This window comes from Pseudopodoces humilis, chromosome 6 (genome assembly GCF_049639895.1).
Source record: "Pseudopodoces humilis isolate 2021_Gansu_Grassland_sample_001 chromosome 6, ASM4963989v1, whole genome shotgun sequence".
Classification (NCBI taxonomy): domain Eukaryota; kingdom Metazoa; phylum Chordata; class Aves; order Passeriformes; family Paridae; genus Pseudopodoces; species Pseudopodoces humilis.
The window spans coordinates 48,764,640-48,791,495 of NC_142205.1; the positions used below are offsets into that span (position 1 = coordinate 48,764,640).

Consider the following 26,856-nt stretch of genomic DNA (forward strand, 5'->3'; position numbering starts at 1 on the left):
TACCTTGGGTCAACCTCACACTTGAAGCCTTTGCACTATCATAATGGGAATTGGCTTTGATTGAATGAAAGTACTGTGTGCCTTTGCCTTGACATGTGTTCAGAAATAGAAATGTGGCATTGCAAGGCAGGAGAAACAAACAAACAAACAAACAAGCAAACAAACACCCCAAATTTTGAATACGTTACAGTCAACCCTTTGAAAACTAGAACTGGGACACAGAGCAGAGATTTCTTGTGAATTTAAACTCTATTTTGTCAGTAGCTTCACCAAGCAAGATTTTCACATTCTTATACCCGGGTCCTGATGTATTTTTCTCTCTTTGGTGATTTCTAGTGGGATGAGAGTGGGTGGTTAAGGGAAAGAGCAGTACAAAGAATGAATGAGTATTGCTCCATGAGGATCCTGGGGACTCCCATAAAATCTAAAAAAGAAACAGTGGAGGAGGAAGTTGCTGGCTGCTGAAATGCACTGTGGGCTACATCCTGTCTGTGTGGCTATGGCAGAACTTGCACACCCTTTTTGTTTGTGTGTGTGCGCTGGGTGCTGAAATGACGCTGGCCACAGCAGCATGTGCAGCTCGTACAGAGGCTGTGCCTTGGCACTGCACCCTCCTGCCCATGTGCACACACAGAACACACCTGGTTTTGGAATCATCTGCATTATACAAATGGAAAGCTCATGTGAACCAGCACCTTGTTACAAAGATGAACTTTCCCAGGTGAAGGCTTTTCCTCCAAGACAATCTTGAATTTTTTGTCCTACAGTGCAGCATTTTCCTCCAGCTCTGTAAAACTTTCCTGAAATGACTTTATATCATTTTGTGTAGTTCAGCAGAGTGCAAAATAACCTCTTGGTGTTTGCTTTAGTTCTGTCATATTCTGTTTACAAATTCAAAAGGACCTAACATAAATAGCTGTCAACACTTAGATATTACTGTGATTCACTGACTTCACTACAAGAATTTTCGTATAGCGGCAGAAAGACCATCAGTATAAAAATCTTATCTTGAAAGCCACTGCAGTTGTTCATCTGTCTTTCAGTGAGTGTGTGCACAGTGAATCTAATTATGCTACTTGAGATATAATTACACAGCTGCCAGAACAGGACATCAAAATGGTACCTCAGCAGTAGTGTGTGGGCCTGAACAACTGAGAGTGAAGGGCTTTCTTTTCCCTGTACCGCTACAATACATACTGCTTTGATCATCTAGATTTAAAAACTCATAAAAATGGGGGACAAGAGAGAGAAAAAAAAAAATCTGTAAAATCAAAGGATGTATGTCTCATTTTCTGTAACTTTCTTTTATTAATAGGTTAATATTTCCTAAATTTCTGCTGAATTTTTTTGATGGGAGATCAAAACTAAATCCTACACTGCAGATTTCAGGATGGAGGAGTTACACTTTAAGGAAAGATGGTTTGGAGTCTGTTGTTTGTTATAGCTATTTAATATCTAGCCATAGACTAGGAAATCTTGCAGCACTGATATCTAGCTGCCTATCTGTGGTCCTGTGGCCTATGACATCTCAAACCTTTCATGTGGAAAGACATCAGCACACAGCAAACCTCGCAGACTGGGATTTAGATCATGTCTGCTGTGCCACGGGAAAGGAGAAGCAGAGAGACTTGTTGAGCCACCCTTACGTAACCATGCGGTGGACAAATACGTATCTGGCATGTATTACGTTTTGAAAAAGCACTGAGCTCCAGGCTTCTCAGTTCTCAAAATCAAAAATGTAGAAACACTAGAGCAGAGTTTGTATTGCAAAACAATGAACAGCTATCTCACTGCTAGAGAAAGATTGTGCAGCCAGGACTGTGATGTCCCCAGCTAGTTCCGTTTAGTATTACTGTCTGGAAATGCAATTCTGGGGACCTCAGTTTGACGTCTGTTGAGGGGTAGGTGTCTGTCCTTTTGTTCCTTCTCACCTACAGAATTCTCCCCATTAGTTTCGGCGGGGAGGGGGAGGGAGGGGGGAAACATGACTGCAGGTAATTATTGGGTGCTTGAGAAGACAGAGTTTGGATGGGCCCAGGGGAAGAGGGGCAGGTAAAAGAGAGGGTGGGACACCTGCGTGCTGGCTCTTCTTCTTCTTCTTCTTCTTCTTCTTCTTCTTCTTCTTCTTCTTCTTCTTCTTCTTCTTCTTCTTCTTCTTCTTCTTCTTCTTCTTCTTCTTCTTCTTCTTCTTCTTCTTCTTCTTCTGCTTCTTCTTCTTCTTCTTCTTCTTCTGCTTCTTCTTCTGCTTCTTCTTCTTCTTCTTCTTCTTCTGCTTCTGCTTCTGCTTCTGCTTCTGCTTCTGCTTCTTCTGCTTCTTCTGCTTCTGCTTCTGCTTCTTCTGCTTCTTCTGCTTCTGCTTCTGCTTCTTCTGCTTCTTCTGCTTCTGCTTCTGCTTCTTCTGCTGCTGCTGCTTCTGCTGCTGCTTCTGCTGCTGCTGCTTCTTCTTCTGCTTTTTCTTCTTCTGCTTCTTCTTCTTCTAATGCTTCTGCTGCTTCTGCTTCTGCTTCTGCTTCCGCTTCCCCTTCCCCTTCCCCTTCCCCTTCCCCTTCCCCTTCCCCTTCCCATCTCCTCTTACTCCTCCTTCTTCTGTGGGTCCTGCACCCCCTGTCCTGCCAGGACATCCTGCAGTGCCAGCCACCACCACGGAGCTTCTGATACATCTCGTCGACTGGCCTGGGATCTCTGCTCATTCCTGCTGTTCCAACTGAGTATTCAGCAGTCCTGCTGGATACCAGCACTGTCTGCCCTCAGGGGGTTTGTGAAGCAAAGCCTCTCCTCCATCCTTTCCAGCAGAGAAAGCTGTCACAGGGTCCCTGGTTCTGTTTTGTTACTGATGCCAGTTATTGTTGTTTGTTTGCCTTGTTATGCCTATCCCCAGATCTTTGCCTGAGAGCCCCTTGATTTCAAAATTATAGAAATTCAGAGTGGGGGGGTTTACATCTTTCATTCCAAGGGAGGCTCCTGCCTTCCCTAGCAGACACCTGTCTTCCAAACCAAGACAACATCTCACCTAAGAGGTTTGGTTTCTCAGAGATCACCATGGTACTTTCTTTCAGTGGCAGCCCAGGGCACTCTGAATTGCACAAGGACTATTCCCAACACTAAAAATATACTGGGAGACATATTTAGCTCTTGTGGAAGATTGTGGAGCTTCACTGAAATAATTGAGAAGTAAGGTAAAACCACTGACTTTTAATGGCTTGAATATGGCTTGAATGTATCCTTCCTTTTTTTTTTTTTTTCCTGATAAAATTGTAAACAAGGTGCAATTTAGGGCAAAGTTCTGGCTAAAATATTCCATCTAGCTAGTCTAATCGGTGAAATTCATCTGATAAATGAATGACAATATTCAAATGAATAGCTGGACAAAGTTAAGCAAAGTCATGATGGACTATGACCAATAACTTGTATTAGTATCACTAGAAATATGTCCTAAGTGTCAGTACCATGAAGCAGCCAATAAAGAGACTTTGTCACTGAACTGCTAAGAAAAAGTGCTGTGCTTTCATGCACAGCATCTTTTACTTGCCTACAGATATTCAGTGTGGAGTATTTAGAAGAAAAGACTCGCATAGTCAGCAGGCTGAATTGATAAATTTGCTGGCATAAAATGCCATAAAGAACTTTCTGAATTAATTGGAGGTGGCAGAGCATTCACCATTCAAATATATGATTCCTTGGAATGAGAAGCTGCCATGGATTCTAGCTCTTTGGATAAAAGCCAAACTTTTATGCAAACCAACAAGGCATGAGCTGTGCAAACTGCTTCACTGCATTCCTGCTGCCTGGTCTTGGTGACCAGTGCTCCAAGGGAAAGCTCCATCAGTGGGGGCTGAAGTTTCTTTCTGGCAGTGGCTGATGAGAGCAAAGTGAAGTTTTTCTCTTTACGCTGGGGGACAAGGATTTTGCTTTGCAGGGCGCTAAGACTGACAGAACTGTAATTATACTCAGGTTTACTGTGGATTATACAAATTAAATGATAAAGAAACATAGGTGTCTCAGAAAGAATTGCAGACTGTGCTGCTTGGGAGTCTCAACAGCTTGGTGTTGGTGAATGCAGGGTTAAGCAGTGCTTTCCTGAGCTGATACCCTTTCATTCTCTAGCTGTAGCTAGTCACTGTGTTATTTTTACTGGAATACAGTTCTTCATTTCCAGGCTATTAAAAGAAGTGATTTGAAAAAATGAATGCATAAACAAAAATGTACAAACACAGGGTTCACATTTAATTGGAATTTCAGTTTGGTTGCACTTGAAGCCACACTTTCTTCCTCTTGCATCCATTCTGTCCTACAGTATGACTAGTGGGCTACCTCTAAATTTGAGTGCTCTATGTTCTCAGCACACATGAATTTATAAATTGTGTGCATTACCAGTATTTGTGCAAATTGGGTTTTACACTTGGATGTGTTCCTGAGTGTATTTCCTAATCACTAAAGCCCTTGGGACCATCTAGTCCAACCTTCTTCATAGCAGGGCCAATTTCTACACTGAGTTCAGTATCTTACAACTGAAGCAGACGGCACCTTTTTATAGACACCCTGATGTGATTTAAAAGCTCCAAGTGTCCCAGCATATTCCAGGGCAAGCAATCCCACTGGTAAATTACTCACAGTGTAAAAAATGGTGTGTCTTGTTTCCAGTGTGAATTTTGCTGAGTTCAGCTTCCAAGATCTGCATCTTTGAATGTGAAATGTGAAACTTCTTGTTGTTTATTTCCTATATAGCTTATCTGCACAAGGAAAGGAAATGATTCTCTGCAATTGGCAAGTAGGATGGACAGAAGGGTATTAGTATTCTTGCCTCTTCTTCCTCCATTTGGAAAACCAGCATACTCTTAGTTGAAATTCAGTGTAATGTTTTTAGCATTACTTCATACCAGTTTTCCTATATGCTCTTCATAGAATGGGAATATTTATATATGAATGATATGCAGAATATGAAGAACTTTGAGGTAAAGGCCAGTGTCTACTCCTAGTATGTCAGCAGTTTCTTCTTCCTCAGTTGTGTGCTAGTATTTATTTCATTGGCCTCCCTGATTAATTTCATTGTTATTCTGGATTGTCTCGCCACTACCAATCTTCTGATTATTGCCAAGGCTTAGTAGTTTCTGGAGTGATATTATACAGCTTGTCTGGGAAATCTCAATGCAGATGGAAGCTGGCTGCTATGTGTGTTACTGTTGGCAGTGACTACATATTTAGTGCAGTATTAGCAATTTCTCTAAATAGGAAAAATCCAGATTTACTAAGCTCATCTCTGTTTGTGAGTGACATAGTCAGAGTTTAACCTAATTTATTTTGGTAGATAGTTCAAAGACCGTGGCCAGAGAAACCTTGAGGACATTCAAAGTACACACTCTGATTGGGAGAAATTGGTGACCACTTAAAATAATGGAGTTTAAAATTAAAAATCACCATAATACTTTGGAAAATGCTTCTGGACACTATGAGAGTATTTGCTGGGAGTCTGTGAAATGGTTCATTCCTGGGAAAGAATCACTGCAAACTGTCACAGCAGTGTCTTAATCATCCCCCCCCCCATCACTGCCCACCATGGGCTACAACAGAGCTAAGATGATGAGGGGAAAAAGAAGAAGAGGGAGGAGGGGAGGGAAGGCAGGAACGGCAGCTTTAATGCAAAGGCTCTTCTAGAAGAAGAATGTGTATGGTTACTGCAAGGTGCAATCTGCATCCTTAAAGGGAAGCATGCTGTAATAAAACTTTTCTGAAATACTGTTCCAGGCACTTCCAAAATGAGGGAGGAGGGGGAATAAAAAATCCAAACTAAAAAGAGAGAAAAGAAGAGAAAAGAAGGGAAAAGAAGAAAATTTTGAGGACACAGAAATGGAAGGAGGAGAACCAATCATTCCCCATTGCATATTCTCTATCTGAGCCCATGTATATGCAAGCGAATATCTGAACAAACATTATCACTGACAAAGATTCCCTTCCACAGCATATTTGTGTTGTCATGCATATGAATAATTGCATTAGTAAGGCAGAAGGTCTGGTTCTCATATTTTACATGCATCTATGTTTTGCACTCTAATTATATGGTGCTGGAAGCATCCATTTGTCTTGTTTCTTTCCAGTGAACAACACTTTTTTCCCCCCAGCTGACCCAATGACTGAAAAAAATTGGAGCAAGAATAAAAAGTGACAGCTCAAGCTAAGTCTGGACAGGAAGGAGGCAAAAGGAAAGCATTTCAGTGAAAAGATGGAGTTCAGGTCATCTGCCATCTGCTAGACCTCATTTAATTGTATGTATGCACAGCAGTAATCATTTTCCTCTGTCTCATCTCCCTTCCTTTTCTCTTCCTGTAAGCTCCATTACTAAAATAGGTAGATTCAGACATGAAATGGCATGACACTCTCTCCCAATTGGGGGGAACACGGCACAAGCACATGGTTCTAGCCCTCTCTGTGTTTGGCACAAGTCATGGTGCCAGGGCTGCTCCCAGCCTTCAAGTATCCAGGGCCCAGTGTATTGTAACAGCATCCAGATCCTTCACTGGTACAGTTGTCATCAGCACTCTCCTTAAGTGGAAAACTCCCGAGAATCCAGCAGAGCATTCATGTCCTGAGCTACTCAATTTTGCAAGTCTCACCAATCCCACTCTGAGGTCAGGATAAGCACTTGTCAATTTTTTAACTCAGAGCAAACCCATTTTTGCAGATATTAGATTAATTCACTACTGAGTAGAAGGCCAGCACTGTAGTACTTAAATGTCATTTATGCCTTATCTGAAGATTTTAATGGGACTTATTTGGTATATGATCTTGGCCTGGCCTTGGCACAAGGGCTATTTTCACCCGAAATGAACTACTGAAGGGCTGACAACATCCTTTGGAAGACAACCAGCAAGAAGTCATTACTCTTGGGATAGCTGTGAACTCCAGGAGAGTTAGAGAAATATTTCCTTCTTAGGCAGAAAGCAGTGTCATATAAAGGAACAAACGCAAGCGCTGGGTTTATTGGCAAAGCTAAGATAGCAGGAATAACTGAAAAGTGTTTGCTTCCACTCAATATGAAACATCCTAATAGTTTTGAATACTGTTAATGTCTGCTCCTTGCCTTAAGTTTAGATTATTTTCACAAACCATTAAAGTCAAGATGATGAAATTTTCCCATTCTATAGAGCACATCTATTTACAGGATGGATGTCTTCTGTACCAATAAGAATCATAGAATTGTTTAGGTTGTAAAAGACCTTTAAGATCATGAAGTCCAACTGGCAACCCAGCACCACCAAGTCCATCACTAAACCACATCCCTAATGCCCCATTTACAAGTCTTCTAAATTCCTCCAGGGATGGTGATTCCACCACTTCTTTGGGTAGCTTGTTCCAATATTTGACAACCCCAGCTCTTCACCTTGTTGACCCTCATGCAATTGGCCTCAGCCACGGATCCAACCTGTCCAGATCCCTTGCAGAGGGTCCCTACCTCCAGCAAATCAACACTCCCACTGTCATTAAGCTCCAGACAATCCAACCACTGTCTAACATACAGGGTTACCTCATCACCTCTCTGTCTTGCCTATCCCTACACACGCTGTAGTATCCATTACAACACTCCAGCTGTGTGACTCAGCCCACACTGTTGCCATGATGGCAACTTACGTCATACTTTTCCTGCTCACCTTGGTTTCTAGCTCCTCCTTTATGTGTGTACACATACACTGATGTAGATGCACTTCAGCTGAACTATTGATCCTGCCACCTTCCAAGAAGTGAAACCTGAATTCCTACATGATCATTCCCAGGCACTTCTGTTGTTTCTAACACATCAGTGACCCTCACATCTCTGCTGCTAAGGATACTTTAAAAGGAAAATTTATTATCTGAGTATTTTAAACTGTGTTCTCCAGTCCTGTGGATTCGATTGTGATCATCTAGAGCCAAAACAGCCTCTGGTTACCACTTTTTTAGCAATTCAGAAGATTTATGCATCTCTTGCTATGCTGAATGCCATTCTTTGAGCACAGAGCACTGAAACTTTCTTTTAAGAAATGAGGGAGGAGGAGGAAAGATTAAAGGGGCTCATATGCTTCTTACATAAAATTTGCGGAGCAGATGAAAAGCAATTTGATTAAAATATGATTGAAAGGATGTTCTGTGGCATGCCTGAGGCTGATGTTTTTAAATGACATAGGTGCATGGGGGAGAAGGGGAAGAGATTGGTTGTCAATATATATTGGCCTTTTTTAATGAGGTTAATACCAAATCTTGCAAGCTGCCCTGCAGGAAAGCTTCATGGAACTAGTAGGGTGCTACTTACAGTGACAGAATCCCTTTGCTGCTGTTGGTTAAGACAGCAGCACTGAATTTGCATCCCTGGTTGAGAATGTTTGTAGTCAATTAGAAACCAGGTTTCCCTTACATTAGGGCTGCTCTACATCACCCTGGGAACATAAAATATATTTTAAATGAGTGTAAGTGTAACTTATAACCATTAAGAAGTAACTTTGCATTGTACAGCAGTTTAAAGCCTTGGGGTAAGTGAGAATCTGGATTTCTGATGCGTAAATTATGGTCAGTCTGAAAATTAATTGAAGACTTTATTTTTGTAGTGCTACCACTAAGCCAACCTGAGTTATTTACATCTAATTCAATACTGCAGTTATTAGTTATCACATTAATTACTGCAGTTATCACATTAATTAGAGCTCCTTAAACTGTATGGTAATCTCTACTTTTCATTATATTGCTTTGAAAATATTTGGGAAATTTACAAACACACATGCAGAGGTTACGTTTTTCTGTCCTTTTTTATCCATTCTCAAGTTCCTCAGAAAAGACATAGCACAAGAGGTCAGTTTGGAAAACACTTTCTAGTCCATTGCTCCTTTTCATATTCACTATGCTTCTTTAAATAATACATCACAAGACACTTTACATTCTGAGACTTTTGGCAACTTAATCAAAGTTTTCAGTCTTTGGTCCTTGAGTATCAACTTATTGTGATTAATTATCTTACTCTTAGCACCAGTTATGGTCTGTTACCACTGAGCCCTCAGCTGGCACTGATGGTACTTGAATAAATCATTTACTCCAGGATGCGTTCCATGCATGTTGCCTTTAAAGTGGCAGTGATTTAATCTATACTGTTTTCAGGCCTTAAAGGCAGCAAAACGAAATTATAAATCATGGCATCTCCATGAAAACAAATAAGGCTTACTCTTGCAAAAGTAATTACACACATTCCTCTTTTTTCTTGTGTCTCTGTCATCAGCGTTACTTCTGAAAAAGGAGGCAGAAGGGCATCCTGGGTATTAAACATCCTGGGCATCTTGTCTTACTTCACAATCTGTTCATCTGCTTCTGTCACTAGTAGTTTTCAATAACACACCAGAGGTAAATCAGTTATATATAGATACTTATAATATAAAATTAATATAGATCTTGTTATTTTGCTGTTCCCATTTCCTTCAAATATTGTTCCTTTCTCTCAACAGGCATTGGTCTGTCATGATGTTTGCTACTGCAAGAACATCTTTAAAATGCAGTGAGCTTTCCTTCTATTCCTTTCTTAATTTATATTTTCTGGAAGATTTTAATATTCACTGGGATAACATCCTAAAGCCCCTTGCAAAATCTGTATTCTGCAGACTCCCATTAAAAGCGATGTCTAATTAACAACCAAAGTCTGCAGGATGAACTCCCTGGGAGCAAATGACTAATTCTTGATAGCAGGACCGTGTTTTTAAGCTGTTGCCAACATCTTGAGAACAGTTCCATGCTGGAAGCTGCTCCCAAGGGTCCTTTCTTTCAGTTTCACAACGTACTGGCATAGGCAGAGGCTCGGGGACGGGCACACCAGTAGGGGGAGATGAGGGGATGTCTTTCCACTTCTGGGAACCTTGGCACTGTTGCCTGCCTTCAGACACAGCTTTTTGTTTTTTCTACAGTAACACATTTTCACTGCACAAACTTGCAGTGCTTAATTAAAGCAATAATTTTAAACACATTTAGGCAAATCAGTGCAGTGTTCTACTGGATACATAAATTGAGTTAAATCTGCTGCTTGCACCAGTAAATTTATAGGGAGAAGCTACTCCTGCAGATCAAGTTTTAAGTCAGTGAATGTTTAACCACACTGTTGGGCTTTGCCTGGGCTACTGGCCCTGCAGCTGGATGCAATAGGGCAACTGGGACTGTGGCCCAGCTGTGCAGGAGCTAAAGCTTGGCTAATTTCCTCTAATAGCAGATGTGTCAGGCAACTCCACCAGTTGTTCTTGGCAGTCTGCAGTGCCATTTGGCTGTAGTTTTGCTTCTGACTCTTTTGCCTTTCATTCTTGTTTGCTTAGTCTTGATTCCTGGTTCCTGCTTCCTTTGTGTTATGCTCCTATACCTCACCTTGACAGTCCTGACTTGACTTAGGGACTCTGGTTTTCAAACACCTGGCTCTGTGACTTTCTGACTATGCTTCTCAGTTTGAGATGATTCTTTCCATCTCTGGTACTTTGATTTATTCTTACGTTGGCTTCACTTTTACCCAAATTAATTTCTTATCTGGCCTTCATCTTTGGGCTTACTGGAGTAGTCTGATGAAAGTACATGCCTCTTAGGAAATCTGAAGCTGCAGTGGAAGAAACTTGTGTTAGGCTGCTTCTCAGCAGTATTGGAATGGGGACAGATATGGAAGTCCTTTGCATGATTTCTCTTGAGTCTGCATGCTGTGAGGGATTACTTGTGGATCAGTTTTGCATCAGAGGCTTAATCTGAATGCAAATATTCATTTTCAGCCTTAGATGACCACATTTATGCTTCTTTCATATTGAAATCTGTTGTAGGCAGACCAGTTTTGGCATGGGGTAAGCAATTTCCAGGGCTCAAGGTTATTTTCTCTCACTTGTGTTCTTCTCTTTTACTATTTGTTGACTTTTCAAATGTCAGTCAAGCTCTGCATAACTGCTCATGGCACCAGTTGTTACTGTTTTCCATGTTGATTCAGTATCTTGGAATTTGTAGCTAACCTTTCTCTCTTCTTTATTCCAGATGCCATTGCTTGCATTTTATTGCAACACAATTAATTTTGGTATCATCCATTCCATGCCTCTCTATAGAATTATCTGTTTAGCTTTGCTTTCTAAACCAGGCACAGTATCATTAACACTGCATATAAATTCCGCTAAAAGCTTCAGGACCAAACCCAGAACCTCCATAATTAGCCAAGCCAAAAGCCCAACACATGTATGCCGGAAAAAATGTGCAAAGTTCCAGAGAGGCTGATGATCAATAGCTTAAGTGCCCTCAGTGGATGCATGAAGACCATGTGTGAAAAGAGGATACACTTAGTGATGGGCTATGTGTCTGTGTTTTGCCATCTGAACTTTCCATCTCCTTGCAAATATAACTTTATTTTAGAAATGTAATTTCTAAATGTAGAAAGCATTTTGATGATACAAAGAATTTAATTGCTACAGGCCCTTTATCTATCTTCCTCTTGTGTACTCAGGTAGAACAAGAGGGGGAAAAACTATTGTCAAAAGATCCTCAGACAGTGCCCCTTGATGGTGATCTAAATTGCTATGTGGTCTTTTGTATAGGCTGTCTACACTGGGGTGAATTTCTTCTCTTGGATATGATGGAGTACTGATAAATTATATTGCCTATTCAAGGCTAGTACACAACCCTTGGTATCAAATTTATTTTACTTAAATGTAGGTGAATCTAGTTATTTTGAAAGTTTTAGGTGGTTATTGTCACTGTTGTGACTGTGAGCTGTAACAGAACGTTGAGTTCACTATGGAGCAGCTCCTCAAGACACACTGTCAATGTATACTAGTATGGAGTGGTTTTAATCTTGTACACAATGATGCTACAAAGAGGCTGTAGCCTAGGCAATAGACATAGATTCACAGATCTTGAGACTCCCCAGTAATTTTTATATTATATACTTATATTGAAGTATTTCATATTGAAGTAAACCAAAACAATTGCACATCTACCTTGAAAGAAAAATCAGGAAAATCATTAGTTAAGGCAGCTCCAATATCCAGACTAACCTTGTTGCACATATTTTCTGTTCAGCCATCATAGTACTTAAGGGCCCTTGCTAATTCCCCTTTACTTCCCGAGATACTGTCAAACTTATATTTATTACAAGTGAAGCCAGAACTTCCAGAGGCTAACAGTAATACAGGAAGGACACCCCTGTAGCTAGAACAGTCTTTCTCTAATGATTAAAATTTTAAACTCTATCTCTTGCAAACAATACTTTAAAACAGTATCTTAATTAGTTGAGTCAGAGTGCAAAAGTATTGCTACATGTCTGTAAAATAGTCCTCACCTTGCTGCTGAAATAGAGTCAAGACAACTTGATTGCTAATTTTTCATGGGATCTATGATACAGTTTGAAATCCCTCAGTCTGTGTGTCTTTATGAAAGTCTGACTTAAAATTGCTGGCTTCTCTTTGTATGGACATTTATTCCTCCTTCCACTTCAGCTGGATGCTGCTACTTTCCAGAGCTGCTGTGTGCTTAAATGAATTGTCATGTCTCAGCTAAAATGGAAAAGAATTGTTCATCTGAGGCAAAGAGGTGGGTACTAACTTATTCTGGACTCGAAAAAAATCTCTCCCCCAGCTCTTACAGAGCTGTCCTCAAAAATCAGTAATCAGGTGTGACTGCTCTTTGGAAGATCAGAGCTTCCAATGTATCGTGCTGGGCTTCTGTTCTACTAGGGGATGAAATGACTAACAGTGCTATGAGGGATTAGTGATGCAAGAGGTCAAATTAGTGTTAGAATTTTTCCAGAATCCACTGACTTGTGCTCTTTTCATTCAAATATGTGATCTTCATATTGTCCTCCTGCTGTTAAATGAGAAAAAGGAATTTAATAGGACTCAGATCCCATGAAAAATAAATCCTTCTGTGACCAAGGAGTGTGAGCAAAACCTGAAGGACCAACTGTGTGGATGGATTTGAAGAACAGAATTAAGTCATAAGGAATGCCTATACAACCTTTACTACTAACACAAATCTGAAACAGAGTATCTCTAGTTTTTTACCATTATCAAAGAGCAAAGATGATGTTCGGTGATTGCTCTCTCTCTTCCTTTCCCTCCATCACATCAAGGACAAGGATTTTGCTACTGAAACAAGTACGGGCTAGGATTTCACCACACCAGGACAGAGTAGTTACGAGGTCTTACACTTGTGATCTGAATCTTGGCTGTATCATACCTTGCAGAAATGGCATGATACATGGTATTTAGCTGTGGTACTGACCTTTGTTTTATGAAAGTTCACCTGAATGCTCCTAAAGAAGAGATGACCTGAAATGGGGATTCTACCTTGGAAAGGAAACTAGACACATTCAAGAGATGAATAATCAAGACCCTCCACAAGATAAAATGAAAGAGCTTTACATAGCCTGGATGGCCTATTAAAATTGAAAACAAGAAGGAAAGGAAAACCGTTTAAAAAAAACAACTCCTGCATAGCCTTCAGAATTAATACAGTCATGCTGGAGCTGTGACACGGGATGTCCTTATATAAGCAGCAGCAACAATGATACTTTCCATGGTAAAAAATCAGAGCTGAAGTCTTGTCCTGTGATTAATGGGGGAGCAAATGTAAACTCGAGAGACCCAGCATCTCTGCTATTCCAGTCTATGAAGACAAATCCAGATGACTCATGCAAACAGCCTGCAGTCACAGAAGAACGGATCCAAACTGGTCTTCCACACCTCATGAAGCTGGGGCCCACAACATGTATGCAATACTGGCCATGCTGCATTCCTCACATGCTACTTCTCCTTCCGTGTCCAAGCACCAAGTGCCACTGGGTAGTGTTTCCCGGCAGTGGGGACGAAGATGTAGGGTTTTTTTCTGACCAGATTCTTCTGTGCACTTTATGCTTCATGAAGTATGCCTACCGCATGATGTCTGCTTATTTGTCATGGGCTTCAGGATTTTTCTGGGCATACATAAGACACCCTTGCTTGAGCCCTAGCTCTGTTTTCACATTCTCATGTTACCACTGCAATAGAAATCTCAGATGGCAACTTTATTACCCAGCTAGTCTGTGCTCCTGGGACAAGAGGATGGTCACAGCACATGGAGCTTACCACAGTTGTTGGAACAGGCTGAGAACTCACGCTGTTCCACTAAATGTCAGTCACATACAATGTCTTCCCATGCTCAGAGAAAATACCACAAGGACAGCCAAAAAAACGTCCCCTAAAAATGTCAGGCAAATCAAAGCAGAGTATGTGTCCCAACTGCCTTCTTATACTCTCTGTGGCTTTCTAAAGCAATAGTATCTGCTAAGCAAGAAACTTGTACATCACCTTAGGGGAAAATGGGAAGCCGGGTTAGGTGTCTGTTGATTCTTGGCTCATCTACACAAAAGTTATTCAACAACAAATCCATAAACATCCCACTTCCAGAACAGGTGTGCCCTATTTTCCTCTTTAATTAAAACTCACAGTGTTAAACTAAACCAGAACAGCTCAGCCTTATTCTGGAAATTAGTCATGAAATTAGTCAGGAATAGCTCCTCCTGTACAACATGTATAAACAAGCCCATAACAACATTTATGTTGTCTGGAATGGTGGATGACACCTTCACAAATGTAAATTACTTTCCAATCCTCTAAGAAACATGAAGCAAGAGTTGTTGTCTTCCAGCTGGGGGCGGCGAACACTTCTCACCCATGTTCGGCCGTTCCGTTTCTCCTCGCAGGCCCATTTGAGGGGACGGTGGTGCCCCAGCGTTGAGGCCGAGCGCTGCAGCCCGCCCCAGCCCATGCCCCAGGCTGGAGTGTGACAAGTGCGCCGGGCAAGACCCACAGCTACGGGCAATGGATGTATTTTCCCTCTATCCGAGGGGATGGATCAGCAACCCTCCGGCTCAGGATGCTATGTAAGAAGATTCCCCGTTCACGCAGGCCAGCCCCGGCTGCGCGCGTGCCGCTACCTGCGAGTCACCTCTCCGGGGACGCCCTGCTCGGGGCGGGCACCCCGCGGGGCAGGCGCTCGGAGCGGCCGGCGCTCCGGGCACGCAGGCGCGTTTCCCTGCGCGTAGCCGCCGCCCCCGTGAGCGGCAGGTAGCAGCCTCCCTCCCGCGGCCACAGGCTGGCCATGCCGTGCAGGATCGGGCCGGGCCGGGCCGGGCCGTGCGGCCGCTCGGTGGGGGCTGCGCGGCCCCGGCGCTCCGCGCGGCGCGGCGGGCGGGCGCACCTGGGCGGCGCGGCGCGCGCGGGGCGGGGCCGCTGGCAGTGAGTGGCACCGCGGCGCGGGCCAATGGCGGCGCGCGGGAGAGGGAGCCGGGCGGGCGGGGCCGGGCGGCGCGCGGGGGCTGCGCGGCGGAGCGTGTGCAGCGGCGCGCGGGGCCGCGGCCGGTGTCGGTGCGAGCCGGGGAGAGACCCTGCGGGGGGCGGCGGGGAAGACACGGATCCGGATCCCCATCCAGTGCGCCGGCGGCCGTGGTGGTGGCGGCGGCGGCGGCGGGAGGAGCCGGAGCGGCGCGCCGTGGAGGAAGGAAGCGCGGGGCTGGCCGCTGCGTGTGCAACCTGGCTGTTCCTGCTGCCCGCGTCCACTCGCGGCTTTTCCTGCCGGCGCTGCCTGACAGCCGTCCGCTGCGGGTGTTGTCGCCGGGGTCTTTGGCGGGGGGGGGAAGAGCGAGCCGTCCTGCACAGCCCGGAGGCGTGATTGAAAGCGAGCAATAATTAACTGGAGGAGGAAGAGGAGGACGGGGGTGGAGGAAGACGAAGGAGGAAGGCACCGCGCGGCAGAGCCCAGCCGAGCCAGCGAGCGGCGGCGGGACGCGGCAACTTCGGCCGCAGCGGAGGAGCCGGAGCCGTGACCGCAGCGGCCGCCGCCGCCTCAGCCCGCGCCTGCCCTGCCCGAAGGGGGAGAGCCTCGCCGCCTCCCCGGCCGCCGGACATGTCGGAGCATAAGGCCGCTGATCCCAAGTTATCGACGACGGACAGGGTGGTGAAAGGTGGGTGCTGCGCCCCCGCCGCCCTTTCGGCCGGGTCCTCCCGCCGGGCCCCCTGCTGCCGTCCCCCCTTCCCCGCCCCGGGCAGGTACCGCGGGGTTGCCGGTGGCGCGGCAGCTGGGAGGGGTGGGCTCGGCCTGGGGGCTTGCGCCGGGCCCCAGTGGAGGGTTTGCGGCTTCCCTCGCCTGCCTGCCCGGCGCTACATTGCAGCATTTCCCCCCCTTCCTCCCCCCTCCGCCTCCCCCCCCTCCGCCTCGAAGGCGCTGCACAGGGCTGGCGTGAGAGAGAGGGGGAGCCCCAGCTTCCTCCCCCGCCCCGGTGCCTGGGGGAGAGGAGGGCAGGGCTCGGCTCCCTCCCCCAGCCCGCCAGCTCCTCTGGGCATCCCCCTTTCCTCCTCCTCCGGTCCCCGCCCCCCGGAGCCCCCACTCCCCCCCCCCCCCGGCTGCGCCGCCGCCGCTTGTCACTGCCGTTCTGGTCCCCGCATGCAGCAGGGATGCCTGGAAACCTCCCCGCGCCAGCAGCCGGGGCTCCGCTCCCACACCGAGCGCCGCTGCTGGGGGGGAGCGGTTGCGCCGCCCGGCTCCCCCGTGCCCCGCTCCCTCAGGGCCGCCCCCGCGGCGCCCGCGGCGGGGATGCCGGGCGAGGGGGAGCGCGCCGTGGGCGCGGGCCGCGGGCGTTGTGGGAGGCGGCGAAGGCTGCTTCCTCCTCCTTCTCCTCCTCCTTCTCCTCCTCCTGCATCGCCGTCTCTAGCTGATGGCCCGGCCTGCTAGGATGTGAAGTTATCCAGCGGGCGTACCGTGGCCGTGCTCCCGCGTGTGCGTGCAGATGTTGCGTGAGGGTGCTCGGCACAAACACGCATGGGCTCCATGGTTTTTTCTCTTTCGGAGGTACGAGTGTGCTGCCAGCCTCGGCCGTATAAACAAATTAGAGTTTGGGTTAACAACACGTTGTACCCCGCAGTACAGACCAAGGTTTTATTTACTGGGGTGATGATGCCTGATGTAAATTGCACGTGTGCATTTCTCGGTGTGTAGGAAGTGCACGTGTATTTATTTAGTGGTCTGGGTTTTTTGTTTGTTTGCTTTTTGTTTGTTTCTTTCCTTCCGCACTTGGCACACGGCCAAGTGTACCCAGCTCTAGTGTATTTCACCCGGTTAAGTTATAACCCGTATGCTATGTGGACATAGCACAAATCCTAGGTGCAGCATGCATGTGTCCAGATCCTGGGAAACTAGAAATGGAAATGGCCTTGAAATATGTGCACTTTTGTATTTACATGAGTGTATGCCAGAGTGAAGCACTCAGTGTAAATATTATTTGGGAAGATGTGTTACCTACGGTTTTGTGTTTATATTTACATTTACCTTCGTATGCCTTTTTCCCCTCTTAGTTCGTTTTATGCCCCTCCAAAGGGAATTGTAGATACTCAGATATTGTAAGAAACATAATTGTAAGATTTTTTTAGAAAATCAGTTGTAAATTCACCTTTACCTTGTAATATCTGGAGTATTTACAATTTAAGTTGCAGTCTGTTACATCACACCAAGAGTAGGCTTTAAAGCCTGTGTTTAGCTGGTACTTTTCTTTTGTAGAAACAACAAATGGCCATCCTATTAGGAGAACTTAATTTTATTTTTTTAAATTTCCTTAATCTGCTTGGCTCTAATACATGGCCAAATGTCCTGATCTTTGCTGTGGCAGAACTTCTTTTGGCCTAAGACAGTGTTTGTCATGAATAGGAATTATTTCAGTATTTACAAAACCTTCAGTGCTTTCAGCTCATCTAAATGTGTTTTGTCAGGAATTGCTCTTTGCATTTTTCACACATCTAAATGTCTCAAACATCTAAAACCATTATTTCTAAGAAAACTTAGCAGTATGTGTAGTTAAATACTTTTATAATGCAACTCAAAGAGAAATCAACTTGATTAAACTGAGCTCAGGTCTTGAAGAAAACGGACATAGGTGCTGCTTGGTTGTCCACTGCCCCTGCTAAATGTTTGTCTCAGAATGTCAGTGTTTCAGTGTAGATCTGAAGATCTTGTTCAGGCCTCTATTAAATATTGAAATCCTTTTAAGGTCTTAAAATAGCATCTGAAGAGTGTAGCACACAGTAAACTGATTGTTAATAGGATTATTCTTTGCTGCCTCATAGGCACTTCACACTGCCTTCATATGGATGTTAAGGAAATCAAGAAGACGGTGGTAATAAAGGAAAGATAACTTTGATGTTTCTATCGTATAGGATGTGATTTGTACCCTCTTGAACAACTGAAACGGACTCGCAGTGTTAAATTAATAAAGAAGAATTAAATAAAAAGGTACATTGTGAGCACCTATATAAGTAGTTGAAATCTTTTTATTTTAGAGAGAAAAAACAGGTATTCTAACACTGGCAAGGTGTAACCTGAGAAAGCAAGTTAGTTAAGTTCTTTTAAGTTAGGATACCATGTAAGACCCTGAAAAGGAAATGCCTTTAACATGGATTTATTCTCTGGATTAATTTTTTTCCCCTGCTTGCCTGTGTGCGATTTTTTTGGTTTGATTTTATTGTGTTTTGTTGATTTTTTTTTTTTTTTTTAACCCTCTCTATTGCTGGTGTGTGAGAAGAGACATTTCCTTCTAACAGTAACTCTGAGCTGGCTGGTGAAAAATCCTGGCTTGGCACTGTTACATAACGATGGGATGGGCTTGGGGGATTACAGTTCCAGCAGCTTTGTGCAAATTGCTTGTGGCTGAGAGCTGCTTCTTTAGGGGGTTCCTGTGGGTTTGGTTTTGTTTTTTGCTTCTCGTGCCTAAAAAGCTCAAATATACGGAGAAGTGGAGTATTTCCATAGGCGAGGATTTAACCTCACACTCATTTTGCTTTGCTTTTTGAATTGTCTGTACTGTACTTAAACTGATTTGACTCAGAAATAAAACATGCTTTTGGAATGAGGGGAAAAAGGCTTGGGAGCCCCTAATGTTTTTAACATTTTGGTCTTCTGGCTTTGTTATGCAGATCTTACACTGTCATATGATGAGCAGTGTAAAGATGAAATTCAAGTTTGTGTGTAATGTTAACTTTCCAGAAGTAAATTAACTCCTGTTAAAGTTGACAAAACCATCGGTTTTGTTGAGCTAAATGAAAAAGAAAAATGAATCCAGAGAATGCAGTTATGGTTTGAGGGGGTACTTGCAATTTATTCTGGTGAGATGGTGTGTATGTTGTGGTGCAAATTACACAATTCATCTTTACTCTGGATTTTGTTATACTGTAGAGGAGCAACACTTCGGTCTGTTGACTGCAAATATGATAAACGGTATGTTCAGGTGCATTCAGAAGTTTGTGGGATCAAGGCTCAGGACAGTATACTGTTGCAGGAGGTGCTGACTCGATATAGTTATGAATTGAAATTCCTTGTCTTTTTCTTAGCTGTAAGGGGTAGCTTTTACTTGAACAGAACTGTCTTAAAAGTTCTTGTTCATCTTCAGGACTGAGGAAGTTATTCCTTATCCATGCTGCTTCTGATTCCTAAGACTTGCCAGCCAGAGTGTGGGTTTGGTTGTTCTTGTGAAGGTAGGAATACCTGTCCAGGAAAAACTGGACTGAGGATAGTAGCTCTTTCCACATGGCTCAGCTGCCTGATGTCAACAGCTTTGGCTCACTACTGACATTAGCAAGATTTGAACCCCACCCATGGGGAAGGAAAAGCCTTGTATCATGTTTCTTGACCTCCTCAACATATTTAGTGTTTTTTTAGTGCCTCTGAGGAATACTGCACTAAAGCATAAAAATCCTAAATAAAAGCTTTGAAGGTCAGCTGGGGTAGTCGTACAAAAAAGTGAAGTCGGTATTTCTTGGAAATCTTGCAGTTAGTTAGGTACAATAATTGTTCCAATTTTTTTCTGGGCAGGTCAGATGGTTGTATGCTTTTGTGTGGTTTTTTTTTTTTTTGGGTTTTTTTTTGTTTTTGTTTGGTGCTTTTTTCTTGGAAGTAGAGTTACAGTGAAATAATCGTCTTGGCTGTTTAGAAGGGCTGTAGCCATGGCTTGTGATTCTTGATGTTGGCAGTCTTTCCTCTTGTGTGTTGCATGGAGAGGCGTACATGATTATATTTGCAATTGACAACATGCAATAAAACCAGACACTGCTCTCTGCTGTCTTTGAATTTCAGACTGTGTCATTGTTAATGCTTTCCTAAAGTGCAGGCTGACAGTTGTTTGTAATATAATATGAATGCCAGCTCATGATCGATACGTAGCCATCAGTGTTAATTTCAGATTTGTGAGAGGTAAAATTGCTGTCAATAATGGAAACTCTAAACTTCATTGCTAATTCCCATTAGTCCGCGGAGACCTGTGCGTATTCACCAAAGGCTGGTGCTCCAGGCTGGAATCTAGCATTGGTGAATTGCAGAAGCCTGCCTCTGTCGCACTCTGAATTGAGTTCAATTTTTCCAACATAGATGTGTCCTGCAAATGCTTCAGTGGTTTTTGAGCAATTGTGTTGACCTGAATGTCTGTAATGCTGCTGGATTTGGCATGTATTTTGGTGTAAATTTGTGTATGCTTATTTATGACAAGGACCAAGGTTACTTAAATAGTTATAACTGTCTAATACAGTAAAGGATATGCCTCTCTTTTGAGGGTGCTGAAGATTGTGTCTACCTGATCCTCAGGAGGGAAAAGAAAGAGTTGCTTTGTAGCTGTTTCTATTGGCACAGAAAAGCTGAGTTCAGTTTACTTTTAATTAATTTATTGTTGTACTACTTAGGAATATACTGCTTGTTCTGAGGATTAGTGCATCTGGGTTCAAGGTGTATTACTAACTAGAGAATCCACCCACAGCTATGCCAGAAAGGTGGCACTGGTACAGCTGGGGATTGATTACCTTCTCTTCCTTATCCACTTTAGCCTTCATTTGAAGGAACAGGTGTACATCCACCTCAGATTTAGTAACTCCATAGCTGAAAATCTCCTGGTACCTTTATGAAACAAGCTGTGTGAGAGGCACCTAGGAGCAGAAAACAATTGAATATACTTGAAGAGATATTATGGTTGTTTAGGAAAGAAAATAAGGTTGCCGTGTTATGTTTTTTTATGTATGTAACTTTTTTCTTACCTCATGTTAAAACTAAATTAATACTTGTAAGACCAGTAAATTTTATCAACTGGATGACACTTAGGTGTTTCAGTCTTTGTATGTTTTACATGGTGTAAATCTGTGTGTGTGTATGTGGTACATGTGCAATGCTCGTGAGTGATTATGAATGTGGTGCTGAGAAACTGAAACAAAACCAAAGTACAGTCTTTGATGACTATGTGTAATAAAGCTGGTGATTTTTTTTGATTTATGAACTCACTGAGCCTCTTAGTCATTAAGACCATTTTGTAAATAAGCCCTTTAGTGAAGCAAATCTTTTGCTGTATAGGGGGAAAATCGTGCACATGCTGAAGGGTACATTTTTAACAGAGTTACTGCTGCCCTGCATAGGTGGGAGACTTTTCTCATGCTCTGTATGATGAGAGTGGCTTGCTGAGTGTGCTGAGTCGTAGGACTGATATGAAGTTGAGACACAAAATTGCCTTGTTTGTGTGTTAAAAACCTTTTGTGTGCTTCTGAATTACATGTTGGCTAAAGCTGCCTTGTGTTGCTTGCTCTTTTTGACTGAGTCTCGCTAGGGAGCTGGTGCTTTTAATACCGCTGTTGGTAATCTTGAAAGAGGAGTACATACTGGATGATATCAGCATTTAACTTAATTGGAAAATATGAGCCAGTTGAGGTAATTTTCCATAGGGGGATGTTGTAGAGAACAGTTGTTTTCTCTCTGCTATCCATATCCAAATTGAATGGTATTTTCTTCCATCACGTGTATCTCACTTAGAGATGATAGCTGTTGCATAGATATGCTTGCATTTCAGTGCAGGTTGTGGTAGGAAGATCACGTGCAAAATATATTTACCTTTGATTGTATAACTTGATATTTTAAATTATCTTTTTGTAGTTCTAGGCTTCTAGAAGTCAGCACAGTGTTTTCCGTCTGGTATTTCTAAATGGATTTTCTATCAAAAGTAATCTTGGATAATGTCAATAAATAAGTATCTGTAGCTTGGATACTCACAACTCAACAGTTTTTTTTTCCAGTTTCTTCTGTTTTGCTGGGTGGCTCCTACTTATAGTACAAAAGCAGGACTATAAGTTAAATTTGGTACTCCATTTAAGTGTAAATATTAATTTATCTTAGGCTTCTCAGTGATGTTGGAGCAGTATATAGTGGGGATTACTTTCTTCTTCATAGCTTCAAGGAATGTGGAAGAAAGTACTTCCTTAAGAGTATTTTGAGATGGGGAGATGCTGCTTAACACTTACTGTAAGCATGCCATAAAAGAAGCCACAAGTTTCTGAAGTAAAAGCCACTTCAAATCATCTTCATGAAAAGGTGCTTTCTTATATTCTTTTGTATGTGGTTTCATGAATCAAATATAGGCTATGATTTCACAATGGTTCTTCAGCTGAGTACTGAAATAATTTCCTCTTCTGATAATCCGTCATTTACCTTGACTTTCCCCCATAAAAGATCATTTTATGTCTGCTCAGTAATGGTGGAAAGTGTCATGTCAGCTTTGAAAACCATTATACTGCATGTGCAGCCTAAGTGTGTATGTTCACCTAAGTGTGTGGCTCACTGAGTGGTCTGCCACTTGGGTTGTAGATTGAGATGTAGAATTGCTGGAGGTGGTACTCCAGGTACATACTTACTATTTTCCTATAATTACTGAATGAAGGAAGAGACTGGAGATCACATGTGAAAAAACAGGGAAACAATGAGGGCTATGATAGTAAATCATTCTTTTCAAGGTAAAAACCTTACCCAGTTCCTACCCTATTTACTTGTCCGCCAGAAAGCTGCCACTGTTGAAATAACACCTCCAGATACTACCTCCTTGATAGTCATCTATGTGTATTTTGAATGGACTGATATCTCTATTTATAAGAGAGCTTAGACATGGTAACATTGATACAGCAACACTGCTGTATGAGGAGAACATGACTGTCTTCTTTAAGATTGATTTAGAATGCCAGCATCATCTCCAGCTAATTTCCAATTAACGCCATTTATGTTTGGAGCTGGAGAGGAAAAGAAGCAGAGTGGAAAGGCACAACACATTAAAAATGTTAGTTTAAATTGGAAGTTAGTTCTTGTGTGTCTGGGGATGCATGTGTCTAAGGTGTAGATGGCATCCTTTCACTTTAGCACATATTCAAACAGTTTTTGAAAACATTTCATTTGAAAACTGTCTATCGCTCAGACTTCTTTCTACTTGTAATTAAAAGCTGTGCTGAACTTCTGTTGTAGCTCCTATTTCTTCTCAGCAAGTTGGGTTTTTAATGCTTTTTCCCTCTCATGTTTCCAAATGCCCTTTCTTTTCCTATCTGTTCCTGTCCTGCATTTCTGCAAACTCTTCTCTCCTTATTGTGCTCTTGTGCTTATTTGCTTATTGCTAAGTATGATGAGCAGCCTAAGGTGCTGCCTGGTAGATTTGGGTGCATGTATTTAATGGAAGAGGTTCATAGAACACTGAGTCTTCTGGTGCATCTTTAGGTGCCTGGGGAATCCTGTGAGAACAGGGGAAGTATATTCTGCCTCTTCTCAGACTTCTGTTGTAACTCTGCAGCCAGCTGCTGACTGTAGCTTTCTTTTCAGTGAATAGCTCCACTGTCAGTGTGCTGCTCAAGCTCTACCCAGCTTGTCACAGAAGGATGTCTCTATTCTGCAGCTCAGCTGCCACTTGCAGGTTTCTTAGTGGTTTATGTTGAACACTCTGATTGTGACTGTTCCAACTTGTGTAGTTTGCGAAACTAGCGTGGACAGCGTGTTCTTGGTTAATTTGCAAGGGAGGTAGTATGGGCCCTCGTGTTTTGGTGCTTTTATAATCAGACGTGGAAGTTAGTTAGCAATGAAAGAAAACTTGGAGAAGTCGGTAATACTTGAGAAGAATCCTGAGACTCACCACAGATGAGTGAATTTTAAAACCCTCACCTTAAACTTTATGTGTAGAAGGTGCAGAACCTAGTCTGTATGGAGGCTGTACCAAACTTTTGTGGAACAGGGAGGGCAAAACCATGCTAAAAAAGCAAAAATCTTTGAAAAAAGCAGTGCCTATTTTTTCATCTTTCAGATAGGCATATCTGGGTTAATAAAATAAAGCTTTCAAAGTTAAAAAGTGCTGTAATGTGATTAAACATGTACTGATGGTGACAGCTATTGGTATAACAGTATTCTTTCCTATCTCCTTTTTCTCCATTCCATCTTTTAGAGGCATTCAGTTTAGACATTTTATTGCATCAGATTCCTCTTGGCCAAAGTCCTTTGAGTTATCTTGACTGTTGCACAATGTAGAGCTGATGGAGCAAGGAAAAAAAAACAAAACAAAATTGCTATAGAGCAAATTCTGCTACAGTGTTTGTTCAATACTTCCTAATTGTGCAGACTTGATCTTTTTGTACAATGCTGCCATAAGAAAGGAAGTGCACTTTGAACTTCTGATTGGAGTGGTGAAAATAACATGTGTTAATAATGGCTTACGCATATGTGATGCTACAGAGAGTCTTACAACAGTCACTCTGGGCATTGTTCAATAGGCTTAATTAATAAAGTCCAGACTGAAGAGTTTTGGTCTCATGTAGAGTGTGATTAGATTTTTATTTTTAATTTAGACTTTTATGAGTGTCTTTGAAGATAGGGTGTACAATTTTACTTTTTTTATTATTTTTTTTAATTTGCTGATAGTGACAGATGAGTAACTGTGTGGCTGCATAAAGTTTCAAAGTTGTTCGTGTTTTGAAGTGACCATCATTTAGAAAGAAATCCTTTCCAGTCTAGATAGATATCCCAAAGTGAGGAAAATAGGCTCAGCTTCTAACTTGTTATATGTTGCTATGTTTGGTTATAAGTACACGTTTAACAATTTTTTCTTTCTTTGGGATAAGGAACCTTCATTATCATAGGTATTTTGTTGCAGCTGTGTAACAGTCCCACACTGGTGCTAGAAAATGGGTCGAAGCAGTGTATATTTAGGTGGTCTTCTTTCTAGAGTATTTGCAATTTCTCTGGCAGTGTTTTTATGTCTTAAAGTGGTAAAATGGCTTCTAGTTTTCTTTATGAATTATTGATTTTCTTGATAACTATAGGGAAGATAAAAAGCAGTTCAGGATTGTGATTTCTTTGCGGTCTATAGCTCTATATGGATGATCCTGGAGGGCGACACATGGCTAGAGAGGAACCAATACTCTCTAATTTTCTTGAGAAATTACATGAAGTTACTTGAAATAGTATGTTTCAGGTTTTGTGGAGATTTTATGTGGGAGCATATGCTTTCCCCTAGCTTTTCCTCCATATGTTAAGGAGTAATGCTCCATTAGACAGACTTGTATCTGAAAATTCTTTCTGCATCTATATGTATATATATACATATATATATATGGGTTTTTCTATTTTAACCTTTTCTTTGCATTTGTGTACTTGAATCTTTATGAAAAAATATGATTTGGTTCATGTATAGTTCAAGAAAATTAAAAGCTTCTTGATGGTGAAGCCTACCCTTGGTTCCAGAGAAAAGATGTTTCATCATTGTCTTTGAACTTGAGACTTTTAGTCACACACCTTTTTTCAATGAAAAAAAAAACAACTCCAGGATTTATTAGTTGAATTCTCTTTTTATTACTGGAAAAGACAAATTTGATAATTTAATACATGTTATTTACCATGTTTTTTTAATGTAGGTGAACATAATCAACATTTTGAATAAAGAACCATTCATACAAAATCCCTTCCTATCCCCCCAAAACACTCAAAACCAACCCATGAACAGAAATTAAGAAATAAAATTCAGCAGTATTTAAATAATTTCTTAGTCTTTTTTCCATGATGCTTGCCAAGTTTCAGTTTGATGTAGATTACAATGGTCATACTGTGTTACAATCTTTAAAAAAGTGCAACTGGTCATTAGCTGCAATGACACGAACAGCTGTAGTACTTTGTGACAACAGCTGGGAACAATCTAATTCTCTTCAATAACTTTCTTTTGTTGTTTCTTTCATATCATTTTAAAAATGAGAAAGCGAGATTATTGTATTTGTTCTCTCTTTTACACCAGGGATTTCTTCATAGGCAGTGGTGGCAATTACATATCAAAATACGACACTGCTGTTTGTGACTTGGAACATTTCCCTCTGCAGGACCTGTTTCATAATCCGCTGAAATCTGTGGGAGTTGGAGTCTTTCATTAACTTGAGTAAACTGTGAATCAAGTTGTCATCCTAGGATTTCTTATTCTGGCCTTCCTTTTTCAGTGCTTGATTTCTCTTTGGTTTAAACTACTTTGTTATATCTGATCTTTCACAGCATTAGCTCTTATTTTAAGAGTGAGCTAAGTGCCTTTCTGCTTTGCAATGCTCATTTACCAAGGGAGGATGAACTTGTCTGTTTGAAGGTCGCTGGTTTGCCAAGAAAGTTTGCCTCGCTGTTGCTGTCTCTTCAGAAGTGTAGTATAAAATGTTTCCTGTGTAAGCGTATATGGTTCTTTATTATTGGAAAAACAAGCAGAAGACTTTATGTATACATTTTCTTTCTGTAACTCTTTGCAAAGAAGTTTTCTTCATTAATGAACACATTTGGGTCACCTTAAATAAAATCTGTTAAACTTATTTTTCGGATATAATAGAGAAACTCTTAAAATCACACGGGTAGTACTAAAGATGTATGTACCAGACAGGTGTGGGAGCATTATTTACTTCCCTGAGAAATCTGCTATCCTGTGTCACCCAAGCAGTGGTGTCCGTGATTACTAGAGGGGAGCCTAATGGCATAACATGGTGTATTGGGACTACAGATGGGGAGTTTGGGAAGAAGAAATGAAGA

General features: G+C 42.3%; 1 protein-coding gene across 4 annotated transcripts in view; it reads left to right on the forward strand.

Annotated features, from left to right (window-relative positions):
• Positions 1 to 15,340: 15,340 nt before the first annotated feature.
• The window catches only part of PPP3CA (protein phosphatase 3 catalytic subunit alpha), a 173,312-nt gene continuing 161,796 nt past the window's right edge, over positions 15,341 to 26,856 (forward strand). The window contains exon 1 of one of the 4 annotated variants that reach the window (XM_014263150.2): positions 15,341 to 15,955. In XM_014263150.2, coding sequence (XP_014118625.2) covers positions 15,898 to 15,955 — 58 coding nt within the window. In that variant the 5' untranslated portion in view covers positions 15,341 to 15,897. The remainder of the gene's footprint in view (positions 15,956 to 26,856) is intronic. The other 3 variants (XM_014263151.2, XM_014263153.2, XM_014263154.2) reach the window with 3 other exon arrangements.